At 34.5% G+C, this 27,043-nt stretch overlaps 2 protein-coding genes across 2 annotated transcripts in view; one reads left to right on the forward strand and one right to left on the reverse strand.

Annotated features, from left to right (window-relative positions):
* Positions 1–26,430, reverse strand: part of LOC148973412 (uncharacterized) — a 29,249-nt gene extending 2,819 nt beyond the window's left edge. The window contains exons 1-7 of the mRNA XM_089120810.1: positions 26,187–26,430; positions 24,081–24,315; positions 22,912–23,846; positions 21,217–21,301; positions 20,282–20,964; positions 17,686–17,779; positions 16,251–17,016 (exon numbers count right to left, since the gene is read on the reverse strand). Coding sequence (XP_088976936.1) covers positions 16,251–17,016; positions 17,686–17,779; positions 20,282–20,964; positions 21,217–21,301; positions 22,912–23,846; positions 24,081–24,165 — 2,648 coding nt within the window. The 5' untranslated portion in view covers positions 24,166–24,315; positions 26,187–26,430. The remainder of the gene's footprint in view (positions 1–16,250; positions 17,017–17,685; positions 17,780–20,281; positions 20,965–21,216; positions 21,302–22,911; positions 23,847–24,080; positions 24,316–26,186) is intronic.
* LOC148973413 (uncharacterized) lies at positions 10,428–14,108 on the forward strand. Its single transcript, XM_089120746.1, has 3 exons — positions 10,428–10,680; positions 11,458–11,692; positions 12,906–14,108. The coding sequence occupies exons 2-3, from the start codon at positions 11,608–11,610 to the stop codon at positions 13,844–13,846; spliced, it is 1,026 nt and encodes a 341-aa protein (XP_088976872.1). The 5' UTR covers positions 10,428–10,680; positions 11,458–11,607; the 3' UTR covers positions 13,847–14,108.
* Positions 26,431–27,043: the final 613 nt, after the last annotated feature.

The following is a 27,043-nucleotide window of genomic DNA, read 5'->3' on the forward strand; positions in this document are numbered from 1 at the left end:
ACCCATTCTCCTTTCCAATGACTAGATTATGCCACCACACTCCTGGAGGAGCACTCGAGCCAAACATCTTCTTCCATACATTTTATTTCTTTTAGTTGTCTTTCTTTTCTTTTTCTTTTTTCTTAATGGAAAAAGTAAAAGACTCGAGTTCTCCCTAACAAGACAAACATTAAACATTATTATAAGCATAAGCGTGTACTTTTGTTCGGCCTTGTCTGTGGATGTCACAGTTATTTAGTGTACGTCAAACATAAAAGTCTCTTATACTGTTAAAAGTTTTCCTTGTAGCGTAGACTTTCTCTTCGACCCAGACACTTTGCGTATATCGTAGAGGGCCACCACTGGGGAGAGGGCAGGCCAGTACTTACACCCAGGGTCTAGCTCATCAATCATCTGTTTCGTCCTCAATTGAGGTACTTGAATCCGTATCCAATGCTTGTAAAATCCCATTGGTATCTTGGTAATACCTTGGCTGTCCTCTAGACTTATTTTCCCATTTCCTTGACATTTTAGCACCTCCATTTGTTTAACTGTAGTTTTTGGCAACCGATGATCTTAATATGCAAAGTACACAACAGAATAATAACCCACTTTCAAAATTTTACCTCAAAAAACATTCCTAATTGAGCAAACCATAATTTTCCCAGCTTTACATTAAGTTTTCCACTTAACCTCTGCTCTTAAGGTTTTCTCCCACTTAATTGTTATTGCTGAATTTTCCCTGCACAATACTATTTAGTATATTATTTATTTATTTATATATATATATATATTATTTAGTAGCACTGATCTCTAAAAAGAAGTCATTTTACTTTTTCACATAAATGTTTTTTTCCTAATGCAGACAAAGCATTATAATAAATCTTTGCTTATTATAATAGTCTAATTGATTCATTATGCATTTTGGTTTTGCATGATCCATATGACTTAATTCAAAATAAGGCTAGGTAAAAATAACTCTTTCATTTTTATCACATATTATGAAGCAATATCACTTCTTAAATTCAAAGAATCAGTCTTTAAGTCAGTCAGTTCTTTTTGTAGCAGATGAACGAACAGAACATTGTAGTGTACCTTTCTATTTAGCAATCACAATAGGTTTCGCATTTTGTCAAAAGTTTTACATTTCAAATTACGTTTTTGATTTTTTAATCTTGCGTGTTGCTTCCTATTCTCTTTATTCTTTAGTTCAATACTACCTTAACTGAATACTTCTTCTTCTTTTCTACTAATTTCTAAATAAACTATCATGAATAAACTAATTATGTCTCATGTACTCACTCTAACTAAGAAAGCTCCAGAGCAATGTTACATTGACCTCATAAAAGTCATTCAATAAACTCTTTAGACAATTAGAAAAATAACTCTAGCAAACAACTTTTTGCACTCTTAAATATACCTTATATGTAGATTTATTTTTTCTGTATATCTAACAATCTAAGGTTTTTATTTTTATTTTAACCATTTAAAACATTAGCATTATATCTTCTTTATTATTAAAACTTCCTTGTGTTCGTATATGCAACTTATTTTTAATCTTCAATACTTCTGTTCAGCTAATTCATTATCTGACCTTATTTCTGATAGACTTCCATGGATTACTTCTCTGTTAGAGATTTAATTTCTGTTCCTGTCCCTTTTTCTGTTTATTTCATTGCTTTTACCCATCCATATCTTGTCCACATTTTTCTTACCAAATTGTTTTATAGCCTTTCTGATACTGACTTATGGCCTATTTTTGTCGCTGTTCTTTTTCTTAACTTCGTTTTTGCCACAAATTTCACAAAACATGCCTTTAATTTTAAAATGACTTTTAAAATGACTGCCTTTAATTTTAACTTATTTTAATTTTAATTTCTGTTCTGGCTTAATTTGAATTTCCTTATTCTTAATTAGTTAATTTTACCTTACTATTTCTGCCTTAATTTAAATTTCCTTATCCTTAATTAATTTTCTTACCTTACTCCCCCCTTTGCGCACTGGTTTAATACCATTGCGCATTGTTGGTTCAATAATCTATGCTTCATGTGAATGCCAAATATTTATTTTTTACCCCCCTCTGGTGCCATTTAGATTGTTCTAGAGGGATCTGTTTGTTATTGGTTTGATGTAATTTTATAATTAGTCAATATATTGAATCAATTCGTAATCTTATTAATTAAATTAATTTTGTATACCCTTTTGTCTAAATTAATTTTGTATACCCTTGTATTGCCCAAATGTATCTGCACCAACTAAGATTTATTTTAAAAGTTCTTTTTAGTTCTAATTTTTCCTTCATGAATTATCTTAATTCTCGCTTTCCCCTATCGATTTCTTAAATTAATCTTTATCATTATTTTAGTTTCTTTTCTTAATTTTGCATTTACGTTACTTTGATATATTTTTCTCTTCAATCATTTTTTGTTCTGGTGGGGTTATTATTAAGTTGGTACTGAATCTATTCAAGGGCTGAACCTTCAATCACAGGATAGTTTGGTTGATGTTGACTGTTGTTTGAGCTTTTACTCATCTCTGTTGATTCTCTCTTCTTTGAACAGCTCTTCTCATTCTTGCATTACTGGTCAAGTTTGTCGTCTTTTTACATTTATGATTTGATCATTCTGTTAGCTCTCTGGTCATCTTTACATCTTTCATCAGGATGACTTTTGAGTTGTTCATTGCAATGGATTTTTGTCAGCATGATCCCTCACTCCCTTTGTGGGGGGTTGCTGAAGTCGGTTGGTGTATTTTAAGTTGAGAAGCATGGACTCAAATGTCACTCTGTTGATCACTTCTTCTGAAATTACAAAGCATAGTCAATGGTTCTTTTTGTTAGACTCGTCCCCTTCCTGTAATTAAGCTGCTGCTATCTGTGAATTAAAGCTTAATTATTTTTGTTAGTGACAACATCATGTGATTTCAATCATCTGCATATCTGTCCCATTGTCCTCCTTGGTGTTTCCTGTAGAAAGGTCATGTGGGCTGAGTGGTGTCCTGGCCCTTTCATAAACATCTGGACTTTAATCCATATATTCTCCTTGTTTTTTATATAGTTTGGCTTTTATCATCATAATTGTAATTTCTTTCATTTCTTTCTTTTAATTTCTTTCATTTTAATAAAATTCCAGTGTACTCTTACAATTAGTCAATTCAACTCCGTTATCTCTTTGTCTTGAGTTCCACTATCAGCACTATTTATTGGACATCTTGGACAACACTCAACCCACTTTGTTAAAAGACAAAAGTTACCAGACAATATTTCATACTTTTGACAAAGATCAGCTCCTCTTGATATGCTGCAAATAAATTCAGTTGTGTTATGCTGCAAAGAAAGTCAGATATGTTATGCGCTGCGCAATTATGGGATTGGTTTTTCAATTTTTTTTTCCATCTTTTTTCCTTTTTCTTTATCATTTTTTTCCTTTTTCCTTTTTCATATTGCCACCATAGTTCCAACCAGGAAATTTAATCAAATTCATCCATATTCATTATTTTATTGGGCAGAATTTGCCCTGTGGGCCCACATTTTATAGATTAAATACAGCTGTATTGTCAAAATACTGTAATTTATTTGCCTTAGTGTTTCTTCAAGCGCCATCTCTCACTCCTTTCACACTCAGTCATTCTCACACACACTGGCCAGCATACATTCTTGCTCTTCAGCAGGTTGTGCTCTAAATGCGGCATCTTATAATTTTTAACACAAGGTAAGATCAGGTCAACACAACTATCTATGTTAACCACTACTGAGAAGTGTCAATGATCAAGGTCTACACCATTTTTATAACCCTTTTTTCTTTTATAAGCTCTAATAGACTAAATAATTTAGAATAATTGACCTTTCAATTGTAATTTTTCAAATGCATTTTTTTTTCTTATTTGTTGTTCTGATTTCTCCTATTCTTTTTGGTTTTTGCTCATGAGCTGCTCTAAGAATCAAATTTGAGATCTCTGCATAATATTGGATCCATGGCCAACAACATTTCCATCTCATTATCCCAGTATTGACAGCATTTGCGATTTCATATATTTTTTTTTAACTTTTGGAGTAATTTTTTCTCCAATCTATGTCTAGGAAATGATCAAAACACAATGGAGTGACCAGTATCATTGCTTTGCCAACAATAATAATAATTCTTTGACAGTTTTCCATATTTTAGTGTTTTTTTCCCTACAAAAATCTTTTTTCTCATGCTTTTAGCCATATAGTCGTTTCATTTAATGACCCTCACTATACCACATCCAGCCTCAGTTTGATCTATTTAGTGAGTTGAGCACCCACTTGTCTCTTTTAGTGTACTTTCTTTCTTTTTTTTATAGGGCTGGACTTAACCTACTGGAAAAGCAGAGAGGGTTAGTTTAGCAGAGAATATTAAGAAGTGCTTATGAGACCAGTGAATAATCGAATAAAGTTAATCTAATAATTAACCAAATTTGGAGCATTCTCTATAGAGTGATCATTGGAGTCGCCACACCTGTGTTGCCCGTGAGGGAAGGGTGTCAGTCAGTTTCTCTGTTTGCTTGTTTTTCTCAGTCTTTTGAATCTTCTTGGCTGTTTCTCTGCATGTGTCGTCCGCTGTCACTCAAAGGTCTTGTGTTGCAGACTGTAATATAGGCTCTCTTGTTTCTCTGCCTCTTCTGAGTTCAGGCTTTTGATAGATTTAGCCTCAGCTTTGCATGTCAGGATTTTCCTCTTTGTCCTCAGGAAAACGTCTCCAGTGAAATAGTGAAAGTTTCACCTTTTCCAGCATTAATCAGTCTTTCTCCATGTTGAATTTCCAGAAAGTGGTCATCTTCAGGAGGGAGCTGAACACTCCTCACCCTCTTCTCCTCTCTGCAGTTGTCTCTTTGACCTTTCACCTCTTCCATTGGACACTGAAACCATCTGAAATTAGAACACTCAGAGAACTGCATGAATCAAATTTGTTCCTGAGCAATTAGCTCTTTTTCTTTTCCTAGTTCTTTTATATAATAATCACTGGTTGACAACAGCAGTTCTCCCATTCTGTTTTTAGTGAAGCAAGTTCTTCGTTGCAGGAAAAAGCAAGCCATTTCTTCTTTGCAATATGCAATAATCTAACTTTGATTATCTGAGTATAATCTAAATAATTTTCCCTATTATAAAATCAGCTTTTAATCTTTCCTAAATTTACATGCTGTGCTCAAAATAATCTCACATGGTGAATAAACTTTTCCTCACCCATTTTCAATAATCCCCTTTACTACAGTTCTAAGATTGCTGTAAGTTATTTATGTATGTTGAAACTTGGTCACCCAATCCTGTTCACTTTTAGCAGACTGCAAGTTATTTTTTCTTAGCACAAACTTTATCTACAATGGAATACTTTTTTTTTTTTTTTCAATCCGTCTTAAGGGATAATGAGATACAAATTTTAGACGTCTTCAGATTTAAGATATAATAAATTAAGCACGTGCATTTATATTCATCTTTATCAATATATATATATACATATATACACACACATATATATATATATATATATATACACATCATTATAATTATTAATTAAATATTTATTTTATAACTTTAGCTTATTTCATACTACACTACAATAATCTCCCAGGTTAATATTTTGAAACAATTGTTATTCTTTACTATTTCCTTTACTTTTACTACATACACATCATTCAAACATTCCTTGTCCCCTATTTTTTAACCACAGGCACAGTCAAGCAGACACACAGGATCCCACAGACACGCACACATAAAAGCTTTTACTCTGTACTCCACTCCCTATCAGTTTTACTCACTAAAAAAAAACTATTTAAACTATAACACTTACTGACACAATGACAAACAACTTTCAAATTAACAACTTTAAAATGACAAACAACTTTACAACTTCCCCGAGCAGACCATTGCAAATCAATGCGGTAACCGGAAGCTAAATTTATCTATACCTTCCCCGAGCAGACCATTGCTAATCAATGCGGTAACCGGAAGCTTAATTTATCTATATCTTTTTTTAGCTACCCTGAGCAGACCATTGTTATACAATGCGGTAACCGGCAGCTGAACTTATCTATACCTTCCCCGAGCAGACCATTGCTAATCAATGCGGTAACCGGAAGCTAAATTTATCTATACCTTCCCCGAGCAGACCATTGTTATACAATGCGGTAACCGGCAGCTGAACTTATCTGTACGCATGCTATCTAATTAACCTTAAGAAATACAGATAACCCTGATAACTTATCAGTAACCTAAAACTTTTTTTAGCTACCCTGAGCAGACCATTGTTATACAATGCGGTAACCGGCAGCTGAACTTATCTGTATGCATGCAAATACAGATACCACTGATAACCTAATCAGTAACCTTATCAGTATATATTCCCTTTTTAGTACCAAATTAATACCGATATTTATATAATCTGCATCAGACTACACAAATACTGGCTAACGAGAGCTCCGCTTTTACGATTTATTTTATATCCCCGAGGCCTTCTTATTAGACTACATGCAATCATTTCTGGAATGAGAGATCCCCTTTCAAATTTTGTCTTAGTTCTTTGAATTTAAAGAAGCTTATTTTAAATGTCTTACCGCAACAAGCAAATGTCTGGGCGAACTACACAAACTTTTTTAAGCAAAAACTGCTTACCTTGTGGCCACTTTTAGTTTGTGTCGTTCGTCCAGCAAAGCTCGCCGCAGTTCAACATCAGCTCCTGAAAGTGTCCCATCTGGGGTGCCATTTGAAGTGGTTTCTGTCTTTTTTAAATAACTTCACAGAGATCTCTAATGCCAGAAATATTAGACTTTATTCACAAACAAAGCCGAGCAACTTCTGCAGCATAGTTGCTCTAACGCTTTGGCCTGCTGGCCCTCCGGCCCTATTGCGCTCTCGAGTCTTTTGTGTTCAGAGTTATATACATACATCCTCTTCCATAGAAGGTCAGACACCCTATAGATAGTTTTAAAAATACATTGTACCATGTGACATACTGAAATAGTATTCTGGTGTATCAGCATTGGGCTTCTAAATGTCAGACCCAAAGTTTCAGGAACTAAATGTGGTTTCTTATATAGCTAAGTTGCTTGTTTTCTAAATAATAAAATCTTCTACATCTTCAATCTCCTCTTTAATAAACTCCATCTTTAACAGTCACACAGATTTCAGCTGCTACTCCTGGAGTTTGTCCTTCTCTTGTAGGATGATGGGAATATTCCCAGTATTTATTGGTGAGTTGTTGTGGGAGGGGCTTCACTGCAGGTGTGAACTGTGATCACTGTGTTTTTATCCAATCTGCGTTTAAAAAGTACAGGAACATCATGTTAAACTGAGCAGCTAAACAGTTAAACAGTTCTCTATTTTCAGCTCATTCATTATGTAGACGGTGGGCCGAACGCAGCTATCTGCTTTAGTTTTTGAGATGATAGATCCTTGAGGATAGAGTAGCTGCTTTTTTCACATAAACTAAATTTTTTCCTGAACACGTATCCGTTTGTTGGCAGTATTAAGTCAATCATATTTTTTTGGAAACTAAATTCACGTTTAATAAATGGATTAGGCAAACTCGACGGAGTTCTATACCTCTAACCAATCAAACGAATTCTATCGTCACATGACTAACATCTGCCAATAGTATGTCAAAATATATTACCACGACTGTAACTTTACTAACTTAGCACATGCGTTCTCTAGCTAGCCAGCCACAGCCATGAGTTCACACCATAAAATCTTCTCTGACAAAATCTACACAATCAAACATTTTCCAGCAGGAATCCTATCCGAAGTCAAAAAACATTAACAGCGGCATCCAAGATTCCAGGTGTAACGTAAATGGCTCCGGTTAGTGCCGCTGTTTATGCCTGTCTTATAACGTTAGCTAATAATAATATTAGCTTTGTGCATGAACTCTAAACCGCTAAAATATATTATTTCATTTGATGTTCATATTTCTAGTTAACGTTATTCTTGTTAGAAATGACTTACAGATCACAGAGAAGAAAACATTTATTTTGAGGAGATAGAGCTAACATGTTAGCATGTCATTGTTAGCTAGATGTAATTTTGGCAGTGCATGTTAACGTAAACACAGATATTCTATTAGTTATTCTATTAAGCTGTAGCGCCGTAAATTAGAATATGAAAGATGATTACTAGACAGAGATGAAAGTGGAAAAGATAACATTCATCTATTAACTACATAAACTAATAGCTACTCTGCTGAAACAATGAAAATGCCTTTGGACTTTAACAGTTCATCATAAAACCATTTTCATGTTTTGCTCATCTGATTGGTGGAGTACATTTTATGTTGAAAAAAGTGTCTATATAAGTTAAGCCTTTTATTAGGATTTATTAGGCTATTAATACACAGGGAAATCTGGCCTTTCTCTTATTAAATCCACGGTCCGGCTTAGCAGGGTTTACGGGCAGTGTTTATTTTTTGTGTGCATATTTTCGGAGGGATCTATTCATGTTGTTAATTTATGTTAAATGTCCTACCATTATATATAGCCTATTACTGCCATCTAATACTAATAAAACCTGCTTGACCAAAAAGTTGAATTGGTATTTATTTATAAAGTTAGTCATGATAAGACAATACATATTCTACTTTTGTAAGAATAAACATTTAATAATTGACTAATAGATTTATATATATCTGTATGTGTTTTTTCTCATTATTTCTAAGATTTAAATATCAATAGCTTATGTTTGGGGTTAAAAAGGATTCTAATCATTTATAACATGATTTATCCAAACATATGAGGTCAAACAACTTACACTTAACAACTAACTAGGCTTACACTTAGCGGAGCCATATTGTTGTCAAGACTCATACAATAAAGCCTGTGGCAGAGATGTTAGGGTTTATTCGATTTTTTTTTTTTTTTTACAGTTTGTTTGTCTTTTTTGTACGTCACTCTAAGGTCCGGACAGTTTTCCGGTATGACATTATGTGACTATAATAATAATGTCTAATAATTCTTACACTTTGTAATACCCTCAATATATGTTTATATCTTTTTACAAATTAAACAAATGTGCTTTATATTAAACATTTCTTTATTTTGACTTCATAAAGGGGTTTGTACATCCAAATTGCATGTCACGTCATTGGGCAATTTTGCGTTTTGTTTCCTAGCTTCACTCTCTCATCAACAGTCTCATATATATGGATTTAATTTTAAAATCTGCATACAAAAAAACTGAAGATTTCTTCATGTTCATGAATAGAGAGAGACAGAGAGTTTACCTCACTGTTTAGTTGGAGTTGTTGCACCTCAGCGAGAACAGTATTCAGATTCACTGTCTTTCTGCTGAAGGATGCACGAGAAAAGAAATAAAATCTAAACTGAATGAAAAAACAAAATAAATGGAGGTTTTTTTTTTCAACTTCATTTTTAACACGCGGTGATAGAAGTACAAAAATACATCAAACTGTTGGCAGAAAAACGCATAACGTATAACCTTATTCCGGTTTTATAGCACTCCATAGTATAAAGTCAAAACTTCACTTGAAACGAGGCTTCAGCAAAGGGAGGATTCATTTGAAGCTTTATTGTAATCTTGGTCGTAAATCAGGGTCGATCACCAGCAAACAAAACAATAGACAAAGCAACTCGTAATCTGAAAACATGCATAAAGTCAGGCAGCAAACTTACATAAATCAGTCCACAGCAGAAATCAGTCCAGGACAGACAGCAAAGAATCACGAAGAGAGAATAAACAGTCCAAGAGTAAGAAACGCTCAGAGACAGAGCAACACAAAACTTCTTCTTCTTCTTTAATGGCGATTAACTCCTAAGGAGCATTATCGCCTCCTACTGTGCTGGATGGCAAATTAACCTTGGGTGATGAGTCTGAATTTGAAAAACTGTCAGCCTGTCTAAAATCATCACACATCATCATTTATCATACCTGCAATAGAGGTTTCATTGAGCTTCATCAATATATTGTACTTAATATATTGTATTTTTATGTTAATTTAATATATTAATATAGGCTGCTTGAAATATTTCAAGTACAATAATATTAAAGCAGAAACTAAAAGTATGATAAAAACAAAAAATAAGGACAAATGGAAATATTTCTTGGATAATGAAAGCACAGGCACACATGACATAAAAGAAAATATATGGGCATACAGGACTGAACAGCATAATGACATGAATAAATGTAAATTTAAACAGCACATTATTAGTAATAATGAGGGAATATGCTGATGATGGCAATTGTGTGTGTGGGGTTAAACAAGAAAATAGCTTATACAACATGTTATAGAGCATTGTCCTAAATACAAGAACAGTTAGTGGAAATAAAGATAAAAACTGGGTGTAGATTATATATTACAAAGAAAATCTTGGGAACAGTATTTTTTTATTCCATAGTGTAGAGATGTGGAGTTCAGACCCACACACTCCTATTCAGATGGTGGCGGTAATGCACCTAAGAGCTGTTTGCCAACCGCCAAAAACGAAAGAAGAAGAAGTTTTGTTTTGTTTTTGCCCTGATGAATACTATGGGTGAACATGAGCATTTCTTCGTGTAATTATCTTCCAGTGGATTAGTCTTGGACTGTTTATTCCCTTCGGGATTCTTTGCTTCCTGCTTGCATATATCCATGAGAATTGACGCGATGGTAAAAGGTCGAAACACAGTCAACTCAATTCATTAATATGCGCGAGGGAGGAAGACGGTTTGAAGACTGTTAAACAAGCGCAGCGGTAATTTACATCATCTACTACATCACTCACCACTTTGAATTCACTGTTGTGTAATTTGATTTGTAAGATGAATAAGATATAAGAGCTGTGAAAAATGAGTAAAAAAATAAACTGGGAATATAAATGGACTTAATTATAATCTTGTACAGCAGTTGTTGTTCACATTTTGACTATTAACAAGAGAATGACAAAACTAAGCTTTGGTACATCAAAAATATAATAACACTAACAACTTAAAGGTCCCGTTCTTCGCGATTCCATTTTTCAAACTTTAGTTAGTGTGTAATGTTGCTGTTAGAGCATAAATAAAACCTGTAAAATTCTAAAGCTCAAAGTTTAATGCCTAGCGAGATATTTTATTTAACAGAAGTCCCCTTTCAAAGCATATGGAAATCAGCAGGACGACAGTGAAAACAGACGTATACAATTAAGCAATTTGTGTGAAAAATACTGGGGTTTTTTACACGCGAAACATGAACACATGTTATATTGCACACTGTAAACACAATCAAAGCTTCAAAAATGCATGAAGAACGGGAGCTTTAATGTTTTTTTCAGACTTGATGGAGGTGAAAGAGCAAAGACAAGAACTGAAGTTAAAGGTGGTGATGCTGTTTGTTTCAGCCTGTTGACACCAATAAAACGTGTTAATGTGCCAATTTGCAGAAGATCTCAGACAGCACCATAATGAATGAGCTGAAAACAGGAAACTTTTGGAGACATGAGATTTTTCAGCTGTTCAGTTTAACATGATGGCCCTGTACTTTTTAAATGCAGATTGGATAAAAACACAGTGATCACAGTTCACACCTGCAGTGAAGCCCCTCCCACAACAATTCACCAATAAATACTGGGAATATTCCCATCATCCTACAAGAGAAGGACAAACTCCAGGAGTAGCAGCTGAAATCTGTGTGACTGTTAAAGATGGAGTTTATTAAAGAGGAGATTGAAGACATGACTGATCCAGAACCATCCAGAATAAAACATGAAGATACTGAGGAACAAACAGGTTGGTGTCCATTCTTGGTGAAAAGAGGAGAAAAATGTTGTTTGGAGGGCACAGTGTGGGCATTACTAATGCCAAAAAGGCAGTTGAGTGGCAAAAGGTTGCAGACGCCGTAAATGCTGTAGCCTCACAACCTCGGACTGTGGCCGAAATAAAAAAGAAATGGTCGGACATCAAAGTCGAGGCAAAAAAGCGTCTAGTCATTAATTCAATTAGAGAGGTGGCCAAGGAAATGGGCGAAATCAAGACTGTCCTAACTGAAATAAACTGCACAATGAGGGAATTCTTGAATAAATAATATATTTTTTCCACACCTTTTGTTGTGAAGGTGCGTTCACTCCGAATCCTCCGAAGAGCGCCAGATCAGTCACTGTGCGTCATTAGGCAACGCATTGTGATGGGGCATTTTATTTACATCCATTTAATTCTGCATCTGACAAGCTACGGATGTCGGTTAAAATGTAAATGGGAAATAGTTCAGCGCAAATGTAATTTCTTGCAGCTTTTCTGAATGGTTGAGACACGTCATACGTTATTTTATCAAAAATAAAACAAACTAAAGGCATATGCATGAATACCATGATTCCGTAGATTATGAAGATATTTTTACGATGAAAACAACTTTCCCCAGTGGACAAATAATTAATCGATCTATTTATCGATCTAATTATCTATCTATCTGACTGACTATCCAATTGCTATATCTGCTCTGACGGACATATTGGCGAGAATTGTACATCATTTTGTTCTTATTTATGAGGATGAATTGTATATGCCAATATTATTGAAGAACATATTTCTTTCTTTTTGGAAATTTGTGTTAATTTGCATTTCTGTTACAGATCAATCAAACGGGTGTTCGTGTAGGCTGTTAATTGTAAGACTTGCTTTGTGAAGTCTTCGTGTTATTTATGAGAGGCAGTATTGCCATTTATTTTACACAACCGTCTACAGTTTCACAGAATTTCACGTGTTTTTTCCAACTGCCGACGGTGTCGCCATTTCTCATTTCACCCGTTTTTGTGCGTACGCCTGGGTTAGAGCTTTTTTACCGTCAAGTTTGCTTTTTATAAATACCAACTATTGTAGAGAGCGGTGTGCGCTTTCTTTTGTGCGTACGCAACGTTTATAAATGAGGCCCCTGATCTCTGTTGTTTTCTGCTATTAAATAAGGGTTCACTTGAACTGATTCTAACTGTGTTTCTGTGTATTTTAGACCAGGTGAGAGTGAAAGAGGAAAGGCAAGAACTGAATGAAGTGAAGGAGGAACATCATAACTTTACAATTCAAAGAACAAAAGCCAAAAAGAAGCACACCTGCACTCAGTGTGGAAAGAGATTCACTCAGAAAGGATACATTAACTCACACATGAGAATTCACACTGGAGAGAAACCGTATACATGCACTCAGTGTGGAAAGAGTTTTTCTCATTCATCAGGTCTCAGTTATCATCTGCTCAGTCACTCTGGAGAAAAAAAAACATTTAACTGTGATCAGTGTGGTAAAGATTTTAGTTCATCATCAAATCTAAAAACACACCTGAAAGTTCATTCAGATGAGAAGCCTTATGTGTGTTCTCTCTGTGGAAAGAGTTTTTCACAGAAAGTACACCTTAACACACATATGAGAATTCACACTGGAGAGAAACCGTATACATGCACTCAGTGTGGAAAGAGTTTCACAAAGAAAGAAGCCCTTGACACACACATGAGAATTCACACTGGAGAGAAACCGTATACATGCACTCAGTGTGGAAAGAGTTTTACTCATGACTCAGGTCTCCGTCATCATCTGCTCATTCACTCTGGAGAAAAGCCATTTAACTGTGATCAGTGTGGTAAAGATTTTAATTCATCATCAAGTCTAAACCAACACATGAAAGTTCATTCAGATGAGAGGCCTTATGTGTGTTCTCTCTGTGGAAAGAGTTTTTCACGGCTGAAAAGTTTTAAACGGCACCAGAAAACACACAATGAAGTGGGGGATTATTTGTGCTTTGACTGTGGGAAGAGCTTTACAACAGCTGAGCATCTTAAACGGCACCAAAGAATTCATTCTGGAGAAAAACCTTACAAGTGCTCATATTGTGACAAGAGATTCACTCAGTCTGGAAACCTGAAATCACACGAACGACTTCATACTGGAGAGAAGCCGTAGGACTGTACTCAGTGTGGGAAGAGTTTTATCCAATCAAGTCATCTAGTAAATCATAATAGAAAACATTGTTCTGTGAGTGAGCAAATGTGTTAAATCTTTGTTGGATTCACACAAAGTAAATGTGTAGTTAGTTAACTAATAAACTAGTGTTGCTGTGAAATACCACAAGATTTGTTTTTTATATGTTGGAGAACAAGAATATTATTGTACATTTTTTTTGATTGAATCCATGTGAAAAGCAAATAAATTTAAATTTTACTTATTTTGATATACTGTACTTAATGTATTTTGAGTGTACAGTATAAAGTATGTATTTGTTACAAATCCTTTTTAGTCTAGGGAAAATAAGGCGTGTGTAACATTTAATACTGAGCCTGCACTGGAAAACATCTCACACAAACCAATCACTTTTAAGTATGTGGAGGATTTATTGTAGTGAGAAGCGAGATGTAAAGAACCCCTCAAAACAATTATTTAAATGAGCGTATAAATTATAATCAAAGGAAAAGGTTCCAAAATAAATGGATAAAGAGAAAAGAACTAGACTGTGCCAAATCAAAGAAAGAAACAAAACCAGTCTTACTAATTATAAACAAAGTATAACCTAACTAAATTGACATTCATCAGAAAACAAAATATCTTCAACGTAAGACTAGCTACCAAATGAAAAATACAATGAATGTCACGTGTCACTAAACTAGTGTACAAGACAAAATTGGCAACTTAGTGTAGGATATGTATATCGTGTGATATCTCACGTATTCTTTTCACTTCCGTGTTCAACAACAGGTCTTGCAAATAGACCAACGGTGACATACTCAGAGAGAAGATAAACCAAGTTCTCAAAGAAGAACACTGCGCTTCTCAAACGCTCAGAATCGTTTCGATGATTGGCAGGTGAATGAACCAATCAGGAAGCCGCATCATCCTGCTAATTAGGAAAGAAAAGGAGAAGGACAAATACAAATATAAAACAACAGACAAATGATAGCAGAGGACGTAACAGTACGGGAAATCGCAATGGAAGACGATTTCGATCTAAATATATTTAGTGAAAGGTAAAACGTCCGAAATCTCAGTGTAAACAATGCATGACATACGCACGTTCACTTCCGGCGTCACGTTGGAAACGGTTCAGTTCGGTTCAGTTGGACATCTGAGTCAGATTAGTTCGACGGCTGTTAACTAGAGGTATAAAAAACATATATATACTGTTCGTTTTCTGACATAAAAACCGCTTGTTTCGTGCCTTCGGCCATCAGTGTGTACTTCCATTTACCAGTCATTAAATCATGTTTAATTTGGACTTCTCTGTGTATGCTCTTTATGACTGACAGACAACAACGGTTTGACCAAAAAAATGTCAAAATTGATAATGCTGTGGAAACAAAGACACCTACATCTTGGATACCCTTGAGGTAAGCTAAACCATTTCAAAAATTAATTTCATAGTGAACTATCCCTTGAGAGGGGAAAGAAAAGGAGAAGGAAAAAGAAAAACACAACAGACAAATGATTGCAGAGGTCGTAACAGTATTAAATATTATTTTGAAACAACTACAAGTCTATTAAGTGTACTTTAATATGTATTTAAGTTCAATTTTGAAGTAATAGTCATATTTTATTACACTTAATTGTGTTAAAAACGACCTATTTTAATATAAACATAAGTGTAATATAAATATAATAGCACGTCTTTAAATTGTATTTTTAATACAGCATTAGTATATTTTTTAGCTTCACATTAATGTGTTCAACGTGTATTTTAAATATAATTTCAGCTCATTAATAATGTATTAGTAGAACACACTATAAGACCCACTATTTACATATATGAAAATGAAAATAATATATTTTAATGTATTAAAATACAGTTAAAAAATTTAATTCAGTAAAACACACAAACACTCTTTGAAAAATAAACTTTAATGCACTACATCGGTACAGCATCATATGAAAACTAAACATTGACACACTGAATTACTTACACCTGGCTTGACATAGCTGGCCTCCTTAGCCTGGTTTGGCCTTTGTGAAACTGATAAAGCCAGGATGCACTGATCACACTAGGTCAAGGCCAGCTTTATCTCTTATCCTGGATTTCTAAATTCTGCTTTTGTGAAACAGCCCTCAGAGATGTTCAAGGGCTACTCACAACAGAGGATATTTCAACACCTCAACAAAAACAACAAAGAAAAGGTGTTACCAGTGACACTTGAGCTGGCTCATGTTTCAGAACATAACTAGTAGAACACAAAAGAAAGAATCCATCAATTTAGCACTGTGCAACATCAGTAATCAAACTTATAAAACACAAATCATGTAGCATTTCACAGCAACACTAGTTTATTAGTTAACTAACTACACATTTACTTTATGTGAATCTAACTAAACATTTGCTCACTGTGACACAGAACAATACTTTCTAATATGTTTCAATAGACTACTTGATTGGGTGAAACTCTTTCCACACTGAGTACAGTCGTACGGCTTCTCTCCAGTATGAATCCTCATGTGTTGGTTCAGGGGTCCTCTAAGTGTGAAACTCTTCCCACAGTGAGTGCAGGTGTACGGCTTCTCTCCAGTGTGAAGTCGCTCGTGTGATTTCTGGGTTCCATGCTGAGTGAAACTCTTGTCACAGTATGAGCACTTGAAAGGTTTTTCTCCAGTATGAATTCGTTGATGCTGTTTCAGATTCTCAGCTGTAGTAAAACTCTTCCCACAGTCAAAGCAAAAATACTCTCTCACTTCATTGTGTGTTTTCTGGTGCAGTTTAAAACTGCTCTGCCATGAAAAACTCTTTCCACAGAGAGAACACACATAAGGCCTCTCATCTGAATGAACTTTCAGGTGTTGTTTTAGTAGTGATGATGAAATAAAATCTTTACCACACTGATCACAGTTAAATGGCTTTTCTCCAGAGTGAATGGGCAGATGACCAATGAGAGTTGATGCTTGACAAAAACTCTTTCCACACTGAGTGCATGTATACGGTTTCTCTCCAGTGTGAATTCTCATGTGTATGTTAAGGTTTCCTTTTAGTGAGAAAATCTTTCCACACTGAGTGCAGGTGTGCGTCTTTTTGGCTTTTGTTCTTTGAATTGTAATGTTATGATGTTCCTCCTTCACTTCATTCAGTTCTTGTCTTTCCTCTTTCACTCTCACCTGGTCTAAAACACACAGAAATACAGTTAGAATCAGTTCAAGTGAACCCTTATTTAATTAGTAGAAAGCAACAGAGATCAGATCGTTCACTTGTTACTAGGGCTGCCAAACGATTAATCGCGATTAGTCACATCCAAAATAAAAGTTTGTGTTTACATAATATATGTGGGTGCTCTGTGTATAATTATTTTATATACATAAATGCACACACATGCTTGTATATATTTAAGAAATGTTTTCATGTACAGGTCCTTCTCAAAAAAATTAGCATATTGTGATAAAGTTCATTATTTTCCATAATGTAATAATGATAAAAATGTAACTTTCATATACTTTATGAAATGATGATTTTGGCATACAGCTCATGAAAACCCAAAATTTCTCTCAAAAAATTTGCATAAATATACATGCTTATGAGTGTATATATATATATATATATATATATATATATTTGTTTATTTATTTATTTATACACAGTGCACCCACATATATTATGTAAACACAAACTTTTATTTTGGATGCGATTAATCGACAACCCTACTTGTTACCATAGTTAGTTTGACAACTGCTATAAAAGGTTATAATCATTTAGATGCATTTCTCTAGCCTCCATATACATATTAATTCACATCTACCAAAGCATCAACAATGAAGAATCAAGAATGGACACCAACCTGTTTGTTGCTCAGCATCTTCATGTTTTATTCTGGATGGTTCTGGATCAGTCATGTCTTCAATCTCCTCTTTAATAAACTCCATCTTTAACAGTCACACAGATTTCAGCTGCTACTCCTGGAGTTTGTCCTTCTCTTGTAGGATGATGGGAATATTCCCAGTATTTATTGGTGAATTGTTGTGGGAGGGGCTTCACTGCAGGTGTGAACTGTGATCACTGTGTTTTTATCCAATCTGCATTTAAAAAGTACAGGGCCATCATGTTCAACTGAGCAGCTGAAAAAACTCTTTTCTCCAAAAGTTTCCTCTTTTCACCTCATTCATTATGGTGATGTCTGAGATCTTCTGTAAATTGGCACAATAAATTGTTGTATTGGTGTCAACAGGCTGAAACAAAGTACAGCATCAATGACAATGGCCATTTTCTGAACATTTTAAATGAAATAGGAGAGACAAGGCGATTTTTAAAATGTAAGGAGTAGAACGGACTATTTTCTTTAGTGGAAGCAATACAATCATTTTTAAATCAATAAAATCATTTTAAATCAATATTTAAAGTCAAATTGTTGCTTTTTGGTAGGTAGCCATGTAATAAGCGGATAATGTAGAGCGAGGCGGTTGTTATAGCGAATACAATGACCCCAACGCAACGCAGAGTTTATCCCTTACATTATCCCTTCCTTAATTTATACAGTGAAGACTATTATACAGCGTTATTTTACATTTGATTATTTAATTTCTGACACTGTACCTGTCTTCAATACAGTTAGATTTACCTGAAAAAAGTTTTTTTTCCAAATGTATCTATGCTTGTAATTTCCTATGCAGATTTGCTGCATTACAAAATCCCCCCAGTCATTCTAGAATGATCCATTCTTTCCAAATAGAGCTATTCAAGTAATCTGAAGAAATTGTTTTCATATCGAATGAAAATAACGCAATGTATATTTTCCCAATAGTGCAGCCCTAGAGACAAACACACACACACACACACAGCTTCAGATACACTGTCTTTCTGCAGAAGGATGAGAAAATAAACATTAATTACCGTCCTTACTAACACTCTCTCTCTTTGTTCAACTGTATGTGTCTGTCTATGCTTGTAATTTGTTTATTACTTTCTATATAGATTTACTATATAACGCTACAAAAACCCCAGTCATTCTATATAATGATTTTTTTCCCAACACACACACACACACCTTTCTGCTGAAGGATGCATGACAAAAGACACGTTAATTCCTCGCTAAGAATAACTGAAATTTATCTAATACACATATAACAGATATGGCTAAAAACACACATTAACATCAAAATGAAAGTTAAACATTATTTAAACTACATTTCTACAGACTTAATCCACCAAAATGATAGCGATTTTTTTCTTTTAAACAGCATAAAGAAAACACAACAGAAGAGAAAGCAACTGTCATCCGAAAACAGGCAGAAATTTGCTAGAATGTAAACTTACATAAATCAGCACACAATAGCAAACAGTCCAGGACAGACAGCAAAGAATCACGAAGAGAATAAACAGTCCAAGAGTAACGTTAATCCACGGGAAGAAAAAAATACTGGAAGAAACACTGAGATCTTCTTCTTCTTCTTAATGGCAGTTGGCAAACCAAACTTTAATGGCGCATTCGCGCCACCTACTGGATTGGAATGTGGATAACGTTTCGGTAGTAATGACCAATCCTGTTGATTAAATGAGTATCTTTTAAAAAATGAAATTGTAATTAATATATTTTAAATTGCTTTTCGACCATTCCCTAATAATACTTTGATAGAAAAAAAAACTTCAATTTCCATTTCTGTTAATACTTGAAATAATTTAAATCTTTCTCTCGCATAAGCCTCACATTTCAATAATACATGTTCTACTGTTTCCATTTGTCACAATACCCAGTCTGGTGTTTCCCAATCCTAACCATACTTTGATTTAGTAAACAATGGCCAATATGCATTCTTGAAATTATAACATCCCTCCTCCTATTACAAAAATTTCTTCTTTCTAAACCAACTGTTCCTTGAATTTTGTATAGACCATTTAGCAAGATGTAAACAACACTGGTCCAGAAGCACTTCCTGTTTCAGTTTTTTAACACTAAATAAAAGCTGGGATAAAATACAATCAACATAACATTTAAAACTGAATCCAAAAGTTAAACAAACATCTTTAAGATGTTTTCTTTACATGTGAAATAAAGAAAACAGTTACAAACTGAAACAGGAAGTGTTTCTGGACCAGTGTTGTTTACATCTTGTGATATGGTCTATTTCCACTATCCCACTCCTTCTGCCATTTCTTCCTAATTTCCTTTGCTATTATACTTTTTACTCAGTCTTAAAGGGATACTCCACTTTTTTTGGAAATAGACTCATTGTGACGATGTGAACGATAACTGATTGTTGTTGTTTTTCTACATTTCTTCCCAGAACGCTTGAGTAAGCATTCAATCCAAATAATTTTCAATAATATTCTTGTTCTCCAACATATAATACACAAATCATGTAGCATTTCCCAGCAATACTAGTTTATTAGTAAACTAACTACACATTTACTTTGTGTGAATCTAACAAAACATTTGCTCACTGTGACACAGAACAATGCTTTCTAATATGATTCACTAGATTATGTGAGTGGGTGAAACTCTTTCCACACTGAGTACAGGCGTACGGCTTCTCTCCAGTGTGAACTCGCTCGTGTTCTTTCAGGTGTGCACCCTGAGTGAATCTCTTGTCACAATATGAGCACTTGTAAGGTTTTTCTCCAGTATGAATTCTTTGATGCCGTTTCAGATTCTCAGATGTAGTAAATCTCTTCCCACAGTCAAAGCACATATAATCTCTCACTTCATTGTGTGTTTTCTGGTGCAGTTTAAAACCGCTCAGACGTGAAAAACTCTTTCCACAGAGAGAACACACATAAGACTTCTCATCTGAATGAACTTTCAGGTGTGATTTTAGTAGTGATGATGAAATAAAATCTTTACCACACTGATCACAGTTAAATTGCTTTTCTCCAGAGTGAATGCGCAGATGAATTCTGAGAGTTGATGCTTGAGTAAAACTATTTCCACACTGAGTGCATGTATACGGTTTCTCTCCAGTGTGAATTCTCATGTGTCTGTGAAGGTTTCCTTTCTGTGAGAAAATCTTTCCACACTGAGTGCAGGTGTGCGTCTTTTTGGCTTTTGTTCTTTGAATTGTAAAGTTACGATGTTCCTCCTTCACTTCATTCAGTTCTTGTCTTTCCTCTTTCACTCTCACCTGGTCTAAAATACACAGAAATACAGTTAGAATCAGTTTAAGTGAACCCTTATTTAATAGCAGAAAGCAACAGAGATCAGATCTTTCACTATCTGTTTTGTTATACTTGTTAATAACCTTGTCTATAGCAGTTGTCAAACATATTTGTACTATATTGTCATTTGGATGCATTACTCTATCATTTATCATCCATAAACTGCTTATTAATTCACATCTACCAAAGCATCAACAATGAAGAATCAAGAATGGACACCAACCTGTTTGTTCCTCAGTATCTTCATGTTTTATTCTGGATGGTTCTGGATCAGTCATGTCTTCAATCTCCTCTTTAATAAACTCCATCTTTAACAGTCACACAGATTTCAGCTGCTACTCCTGGAGTTTGTCCTTCTCTTGTAGGATGATGGGAATATTCCCAGTATTTATTGGTGAATTGTTGTGGGAGGGGCTTCACTGCAGGTGTGAACTGTGATCACTGTGTTTTATCCAATCTGCATTTAAAAAGTACAGGGCCATCATGTTAAACTGAGCAGCTGAAAAACCTCTTTGTCTCCAAAAGTTCCCTGTTTTCAGCTCATTCATTATGGTGATGTCTGAGATCTTCTGTAAATTGGCACATTAAATTGTTTTATTGGCGTCATTGGTGAATAAAAACATTGATTTAAAAAAAAAAAATCACATAAAAAGATACACATAGTCCCTTTAAAAAAATAAAGTAACTCATTTTGAAGAGTTGAAGTCATGTAAAAACATGTGCAGTTGATTTACAGATCGTTTAGTTTTTTGTTAATACAAAAAAGTTTCTAGAGCCACCAAAAATAAAATGTACAAAATGACACAAAGTGAAATAATTTGAAGTGGCATTTCATGGAAAACAACAGTAAATACACAATACTAACATGATCTATTAACGAAAGAAATGGAAACTGCTTCTGATGAGTAGAATGAACATTATTCCTGCATGCTAATGCTTCCCAGTTAACACATGATGTACCAGTTTAATTTATTTGTACTGTTTGGTAATTTCATGACTTATTAATTCACAACGCTGCATGCTAGTTAAATTATTTATTCAGTTATGATGATTTATGATGAAGTGATAATATACAGCGCATGCTGGATTTGCAGTATAACAGTGACAAGACAGGGAAGTGTGTATTTCTTAGGTCAGAGACTTTTTATTTCATGACAAGTTTCGAAAATAACATTGTAATAATGACACTGACATAATATTACAACATCTCTGACCATAAATAATGAATCAGAAAAACAAGTTTCAATATAGCCCCAAAGTCTCAATAGCTTTCATGCTAGTCTTTCAAAATAAAAGCCTTGCGTAATAAAATTATAGAATTATGTTAGTTGTTGTTTCTTTGAATGCAAACTCCACGACCCACTCTTTTGGAAGCAACTCCATATTTTGTTCATATCACACCATTTACTTGACACATATTTGACATGGAAATATATGGCAAGCCGTTTAGCTTAAATTGTACCTAGCTTTCCTCGTCGTAATTACATTTTCTACAATTCAATTATTACTAGTAACAATTACAATAAGAGAGCTCTCTATATTTTTATACTTTGTAATTAAAAATGAATGGAAGTCAATGGAGACACTATGACTAGTAAGAATTCATTTGTAGAGCTCTCTAATTGTATTTTTACTAGTAAAATTTTAACTACGATGAGTAAGGCTGGGTACAACTTAAGCTAAATCGGCTTGCCATAAAAAGAAATGTTGCTCATTGTGACAACTTCTAACGACATATCTTCATGAAAGTTAGAGGCTTTTTATATATAAAACACACTGAGTGCAGTCGTACAGCTTTTCTCCAGTTTTTTATCTCCATTTTTATGTTTATTTTCTTGTGGTATTTCACAGTAACACTAGTTTATTAGTTAACTAACTACACATTTACTTTATGTGAATCTAACAAAACATTGTCTCACTGTGACACAGAACAATGCTTTCTATTATGTTTCACTAGATAACTTGATCGGGTGAAACTCTTTCCACACTGAGTACAGGCGTACGGCTTCTCTCCAGTGTGAACTCGCTCGTGTATTTTCAGGTGTCCAGACCGACTGAAACTCTTGTCACAGTATGAGCACATGTACGTTTTTTCTCCAGTATGAATTCTTTGGTGCTGTTTCAGTTGACTAGATGTAGTAAAGCTCTTCCCACAGTCACAACACATATAATCTCTCACTTCATTGTGTGTTTTCTGGTGCAGTTTAAAACTGTTAATCCTTGAAAAACTCTTTCCACAGAGAGAACACACATAAGGCTTCTCATCTGAATGAACTTTCAGGTGTAATTTTAGATTTGATGATGAACTAAAATCTTTACCACACTTATTACAGTTAAATGGCTTTTCTCCAGAGTGAATGCGCAGATGACGACTGAGAACTGATGCTCGAGAAAAACTCTTTCCACACTGAGTGCATGGATACGGTTTCTCTCCAGTGTGAATTCTCATGTGTGTTTTAAGGTTTCCTTTCTGTGAAAAACTCTTTCCACAGAGAGAACACACATAAGGCTTCTCATTTGAATGAACTTTCTGGTGTGATTTTAGATGTGATGATGAACTAAAATCTTTACCACACTGATCACAGTTAAATGGCTTTTCTCCAGAGTGAATGCGCAGATGATAACTGAGACCTGATGAGTGAGAAAAACTCTTTCCACACTGAGTGCATGTATACGATTTCTCTCCAATGTGAATTCTCAAGTGTATGTTAAGGTTTCCTTTCCGTGTGAATCTCTTTCCACACTGAGTGCAGGTGTGCGTCTTTTTGGCTTTTGTTCTTTGAATTGTAAAGTTACGATGTTCCTCCTTCACTTCATTCAGTTCTTGTCTTTCCTCTTTCACTCTCACCTGGTCTAAAACACACAGAAATACAGTTAGAATCAGTTCAAGTGAACCCTTATTTAATAGCAGAAAACAACAGAGATCAGATCTTTAACTAATTGTTCTGTTCATTCATTGTTAATAGAATCAAAAAATGTTTGACATCTCATCTGCTATGTACAAGCTTATGATCATTTTTATGTATTTCTCTATCATTTATCATCCATATACTGCTTATCATCCATATACATAGAATGGACACCAACCTATTTGTTCCTCAGTATCTTCATGTTTTATTCTGGATGGTTCTGGATCAGTCATGTCTTCAATCTCCTCTTTAATAAACTCCATCTTTAACAGTCACACAGATTTCAGCTGATACTCCTGGAGTTTGTCCTTCTCTTGTAGGATGATGGGAATATTCCCAGTATTTATTGGTGAATTGTTGTGGGAGGGGCTTCACTGCAGGTGTAAACTGTGATCACTGTGTTTTTATCCAATCTGCGTTTAAAAAGTACAGGAACATCATGTTAAACTGAGCAGCTGAAAAAACTCTTTGTCTCCAAAAGTTCCCTGTTTTCAGCTCATTCACTATGGTGATGTCTGAGATCTTCTGTAAATTGGCACAATAAATTGTTGTATTGGTGTCAACAGGCTGAAACAAACTACAGCATCAATGACAATGGCCATTTTCTGAACATTTTAAATGAAATAGAAGTGACAAGGCGATTTTAAAAATGTAAGGAGTAGAAAGTACAGATAATTGCGTGAAAATGTAAGGAGTAAAGTATAGATACCCAAAATTTCTGCTTAAGTAAGGTAACAAAGTTGACACCTCTGATTATGACATCCTTAAAATTTTTTTAAAGGTATTTCTATTTATAAAGGTAAATATTAATGGGACTATACCGCAGAGATATTTTACCCGTAAAAAAGTCTAGGGGTGCCAATAATTGTGGCCAACACAAGTCATAATGTAGGCTAACTGCAGACCCTGGTGTCAATGAATATTTTTAGATCTTTTCTTAGTGAGCTGTTAAAGGAAGAAACAATTTGTAAATGTTTTAAATTGTTTTGACGATATGTTTTAATGTTGTGCTAATCGCCTTGGCCAGGTATCTTCTGTAAAAACGTGGCATTATTTATAGCATTTTCTTTTTCTTAAAATATCTTCAGTATTACTGTGAATTCTTGTTTCAAAAATAATTATTTTGAAGTGTTGGTGCTTAATGTAACACCATCTAGTGTAAAGGCCACCCGTCGGCCAAAAGTATATGAATTAATTATATTTATTATATGGCTTGGTTGAATTCTAATGTAGAATGTGGTCTGTTATTTCTTGATAACACACTGTTGCCGAAAAACAGAGCGTTGCCATGGATTCTAACCGTAGAGACAGAACGGACTATTTTCTTTAGTGGAAGCAATACAATCATTTTTAAATCAATAAAATCATTTTAAATCAATATTTAAAGTCAAATTGTTGCTTTTTGGTAGGTAGCCATGTAATAAGCGGATAATGTAGAGTGAGGCGGTTGTTATAGCGAATACAATGACCCCAAAGCAACGCAGAGTTTTACATTATCCCTTCCTTAATTTATACAGTGAAGACTATTATACAGCGTTATTTTACATTTGATTATTTAATTTCTGACGCTGTACCTGTCTTCAATACAGTTAGATTTACCTGAAAAAACGTTTTTTTCCAAATGCATCTATGCTTGTAATTTCCTATGCAGATTTGCTGCATTACAAAATCCCCCAGTCATTCTAGAATGATCCATTCTTTCCAAATAGAGCTATTCAAGTAATCTGAAGAAATTGTTTTCATATCGAATAAAAATAACGCAATGTATATTTTCCCAATATCGTGCAGCCCTAGAGACAAACACACACACAGCTTCAGATACACTGTCTTTCTGCAGGAGGATGCATGAGAAAATAAACATTAATTACCGTCCTAACTAACACTCTCTTTGTTCAACTGTATGTGTCTATGCTTGTAATTTGTTTATTACTTTATATATAGATTTACTATATTAGGCTACAAAAACCCCAGTCATTCTATATAATGATTTTTTTCCCAACACACACACACACCTTTCTGCTGAAGGATGCATGACAAGACACGTTAATTCCTCGCTAAGAATAACTGAAATTTATCTAATACACATATAACAGATATGGCTAAAAACACACATTAACATCAAAATGAAAGTTAAACATTATTTAAACTACATTTCCACAAACTTAATCCTCCAAAATGATAGCGATTTTTTTTTCTTTTCAACGTCTTTAAGCAAACACAACAGAAGAGAAAGCAACTCGTCATCCAAAAACAGGCAGAAATTTAGGGTAGAAAGTAAACTTACATAAATCAGCACACAATAGAAAACAGTCCAGGACAGACAGCAAAGAATCACGAAGAGAATAAACAGTCCAAGAATAATCCACGGGAAGAAATAAATACTGTAAACGCTCAGAGATCTTCTTCTTCTTTCAAGTTTAATGGCAGTTGGCAAACCAAACTTTAATGGCGCATTCGCGCCACCTACTGGATTGGAATGTGGATAACGTTTCGGTAGTAATGACCTAAATCCTGTTGATTAAATTAGTATCTTTTAAAAAATTAAATAGTAATTAATATATTTTAAATTGCTTTGGACCATTCCCTAATAATACTTTGATAGAAAAAAAACTTCAATTTCCATTTCTCTTAATACTTGAAATAATTTAAATCTTTCTCTCGCATAAGCCTCACATTTCAATAATACATGCTCTACTGTTTCCATTTGTCACAATACCCAGTCTGGTGTTTCCCAATCCGAACCATACTTTGATTTAGTAAACAATGGCCAATATGCATTCTTGAAATTAGGCTATAACATCCCTCCTCCTATTACCTGTTATGAACTGCTCCGAGACTGGGAGATGTAGATCCAAATGCAGCTTTAATATAAGAATAGTCGTACAGGCAGGGTCGAGAATCAGCAGACAGGACAATGGAGAATACACAATGGGAATCCAAGAAGCAGGCAGAGGTCAGGGCAGGCAGCAATAATCAAAATCCAAAAAACAATCCAAAGTCAAAAACCAGAAACCAAACACGGAAAAACGCTCAGAAATGCAGTGTAACACTTAAACAAGACTTCGCCAACACTGAACGTGAACACAAGGTATATATAGACACACTAACAGGATGAGACACAGGTGAATGCAATCAGTGAAT

The sequence above is a fragment of the Pimephales promelas genome, chromosome 16, assembly GCF_988280905.1.
Source record: "Pimephales promelas chromosome 16, fPimPro1.hap1.1, whole genome shotgun sequence".
NCBI lineage: Eukaryota > Metazoa > Chordata > Actinopteri > Cypriniformes > Leuciscidae > Pimephales > Pimephales promelas.

What these genes read in the sequence shown, in the direction of transcription:
- LOC148973413 (XM_089120746.1), top strand. Translation starts at nt 11,608, where the DNA reads ATGGAGTTTATTAAAGAGGAGATTGAAGACATGACTGATCCAGAACCA. An exon ending in AGATACTGAGGAACAAACAG is followed by an intron (nt 11,693 to 12,905) that starts GTTGGTGTCCAT and finishes TGTGTATTTTAG; the next exon opens with ACCAGGTGAGAGTGAAAGAG.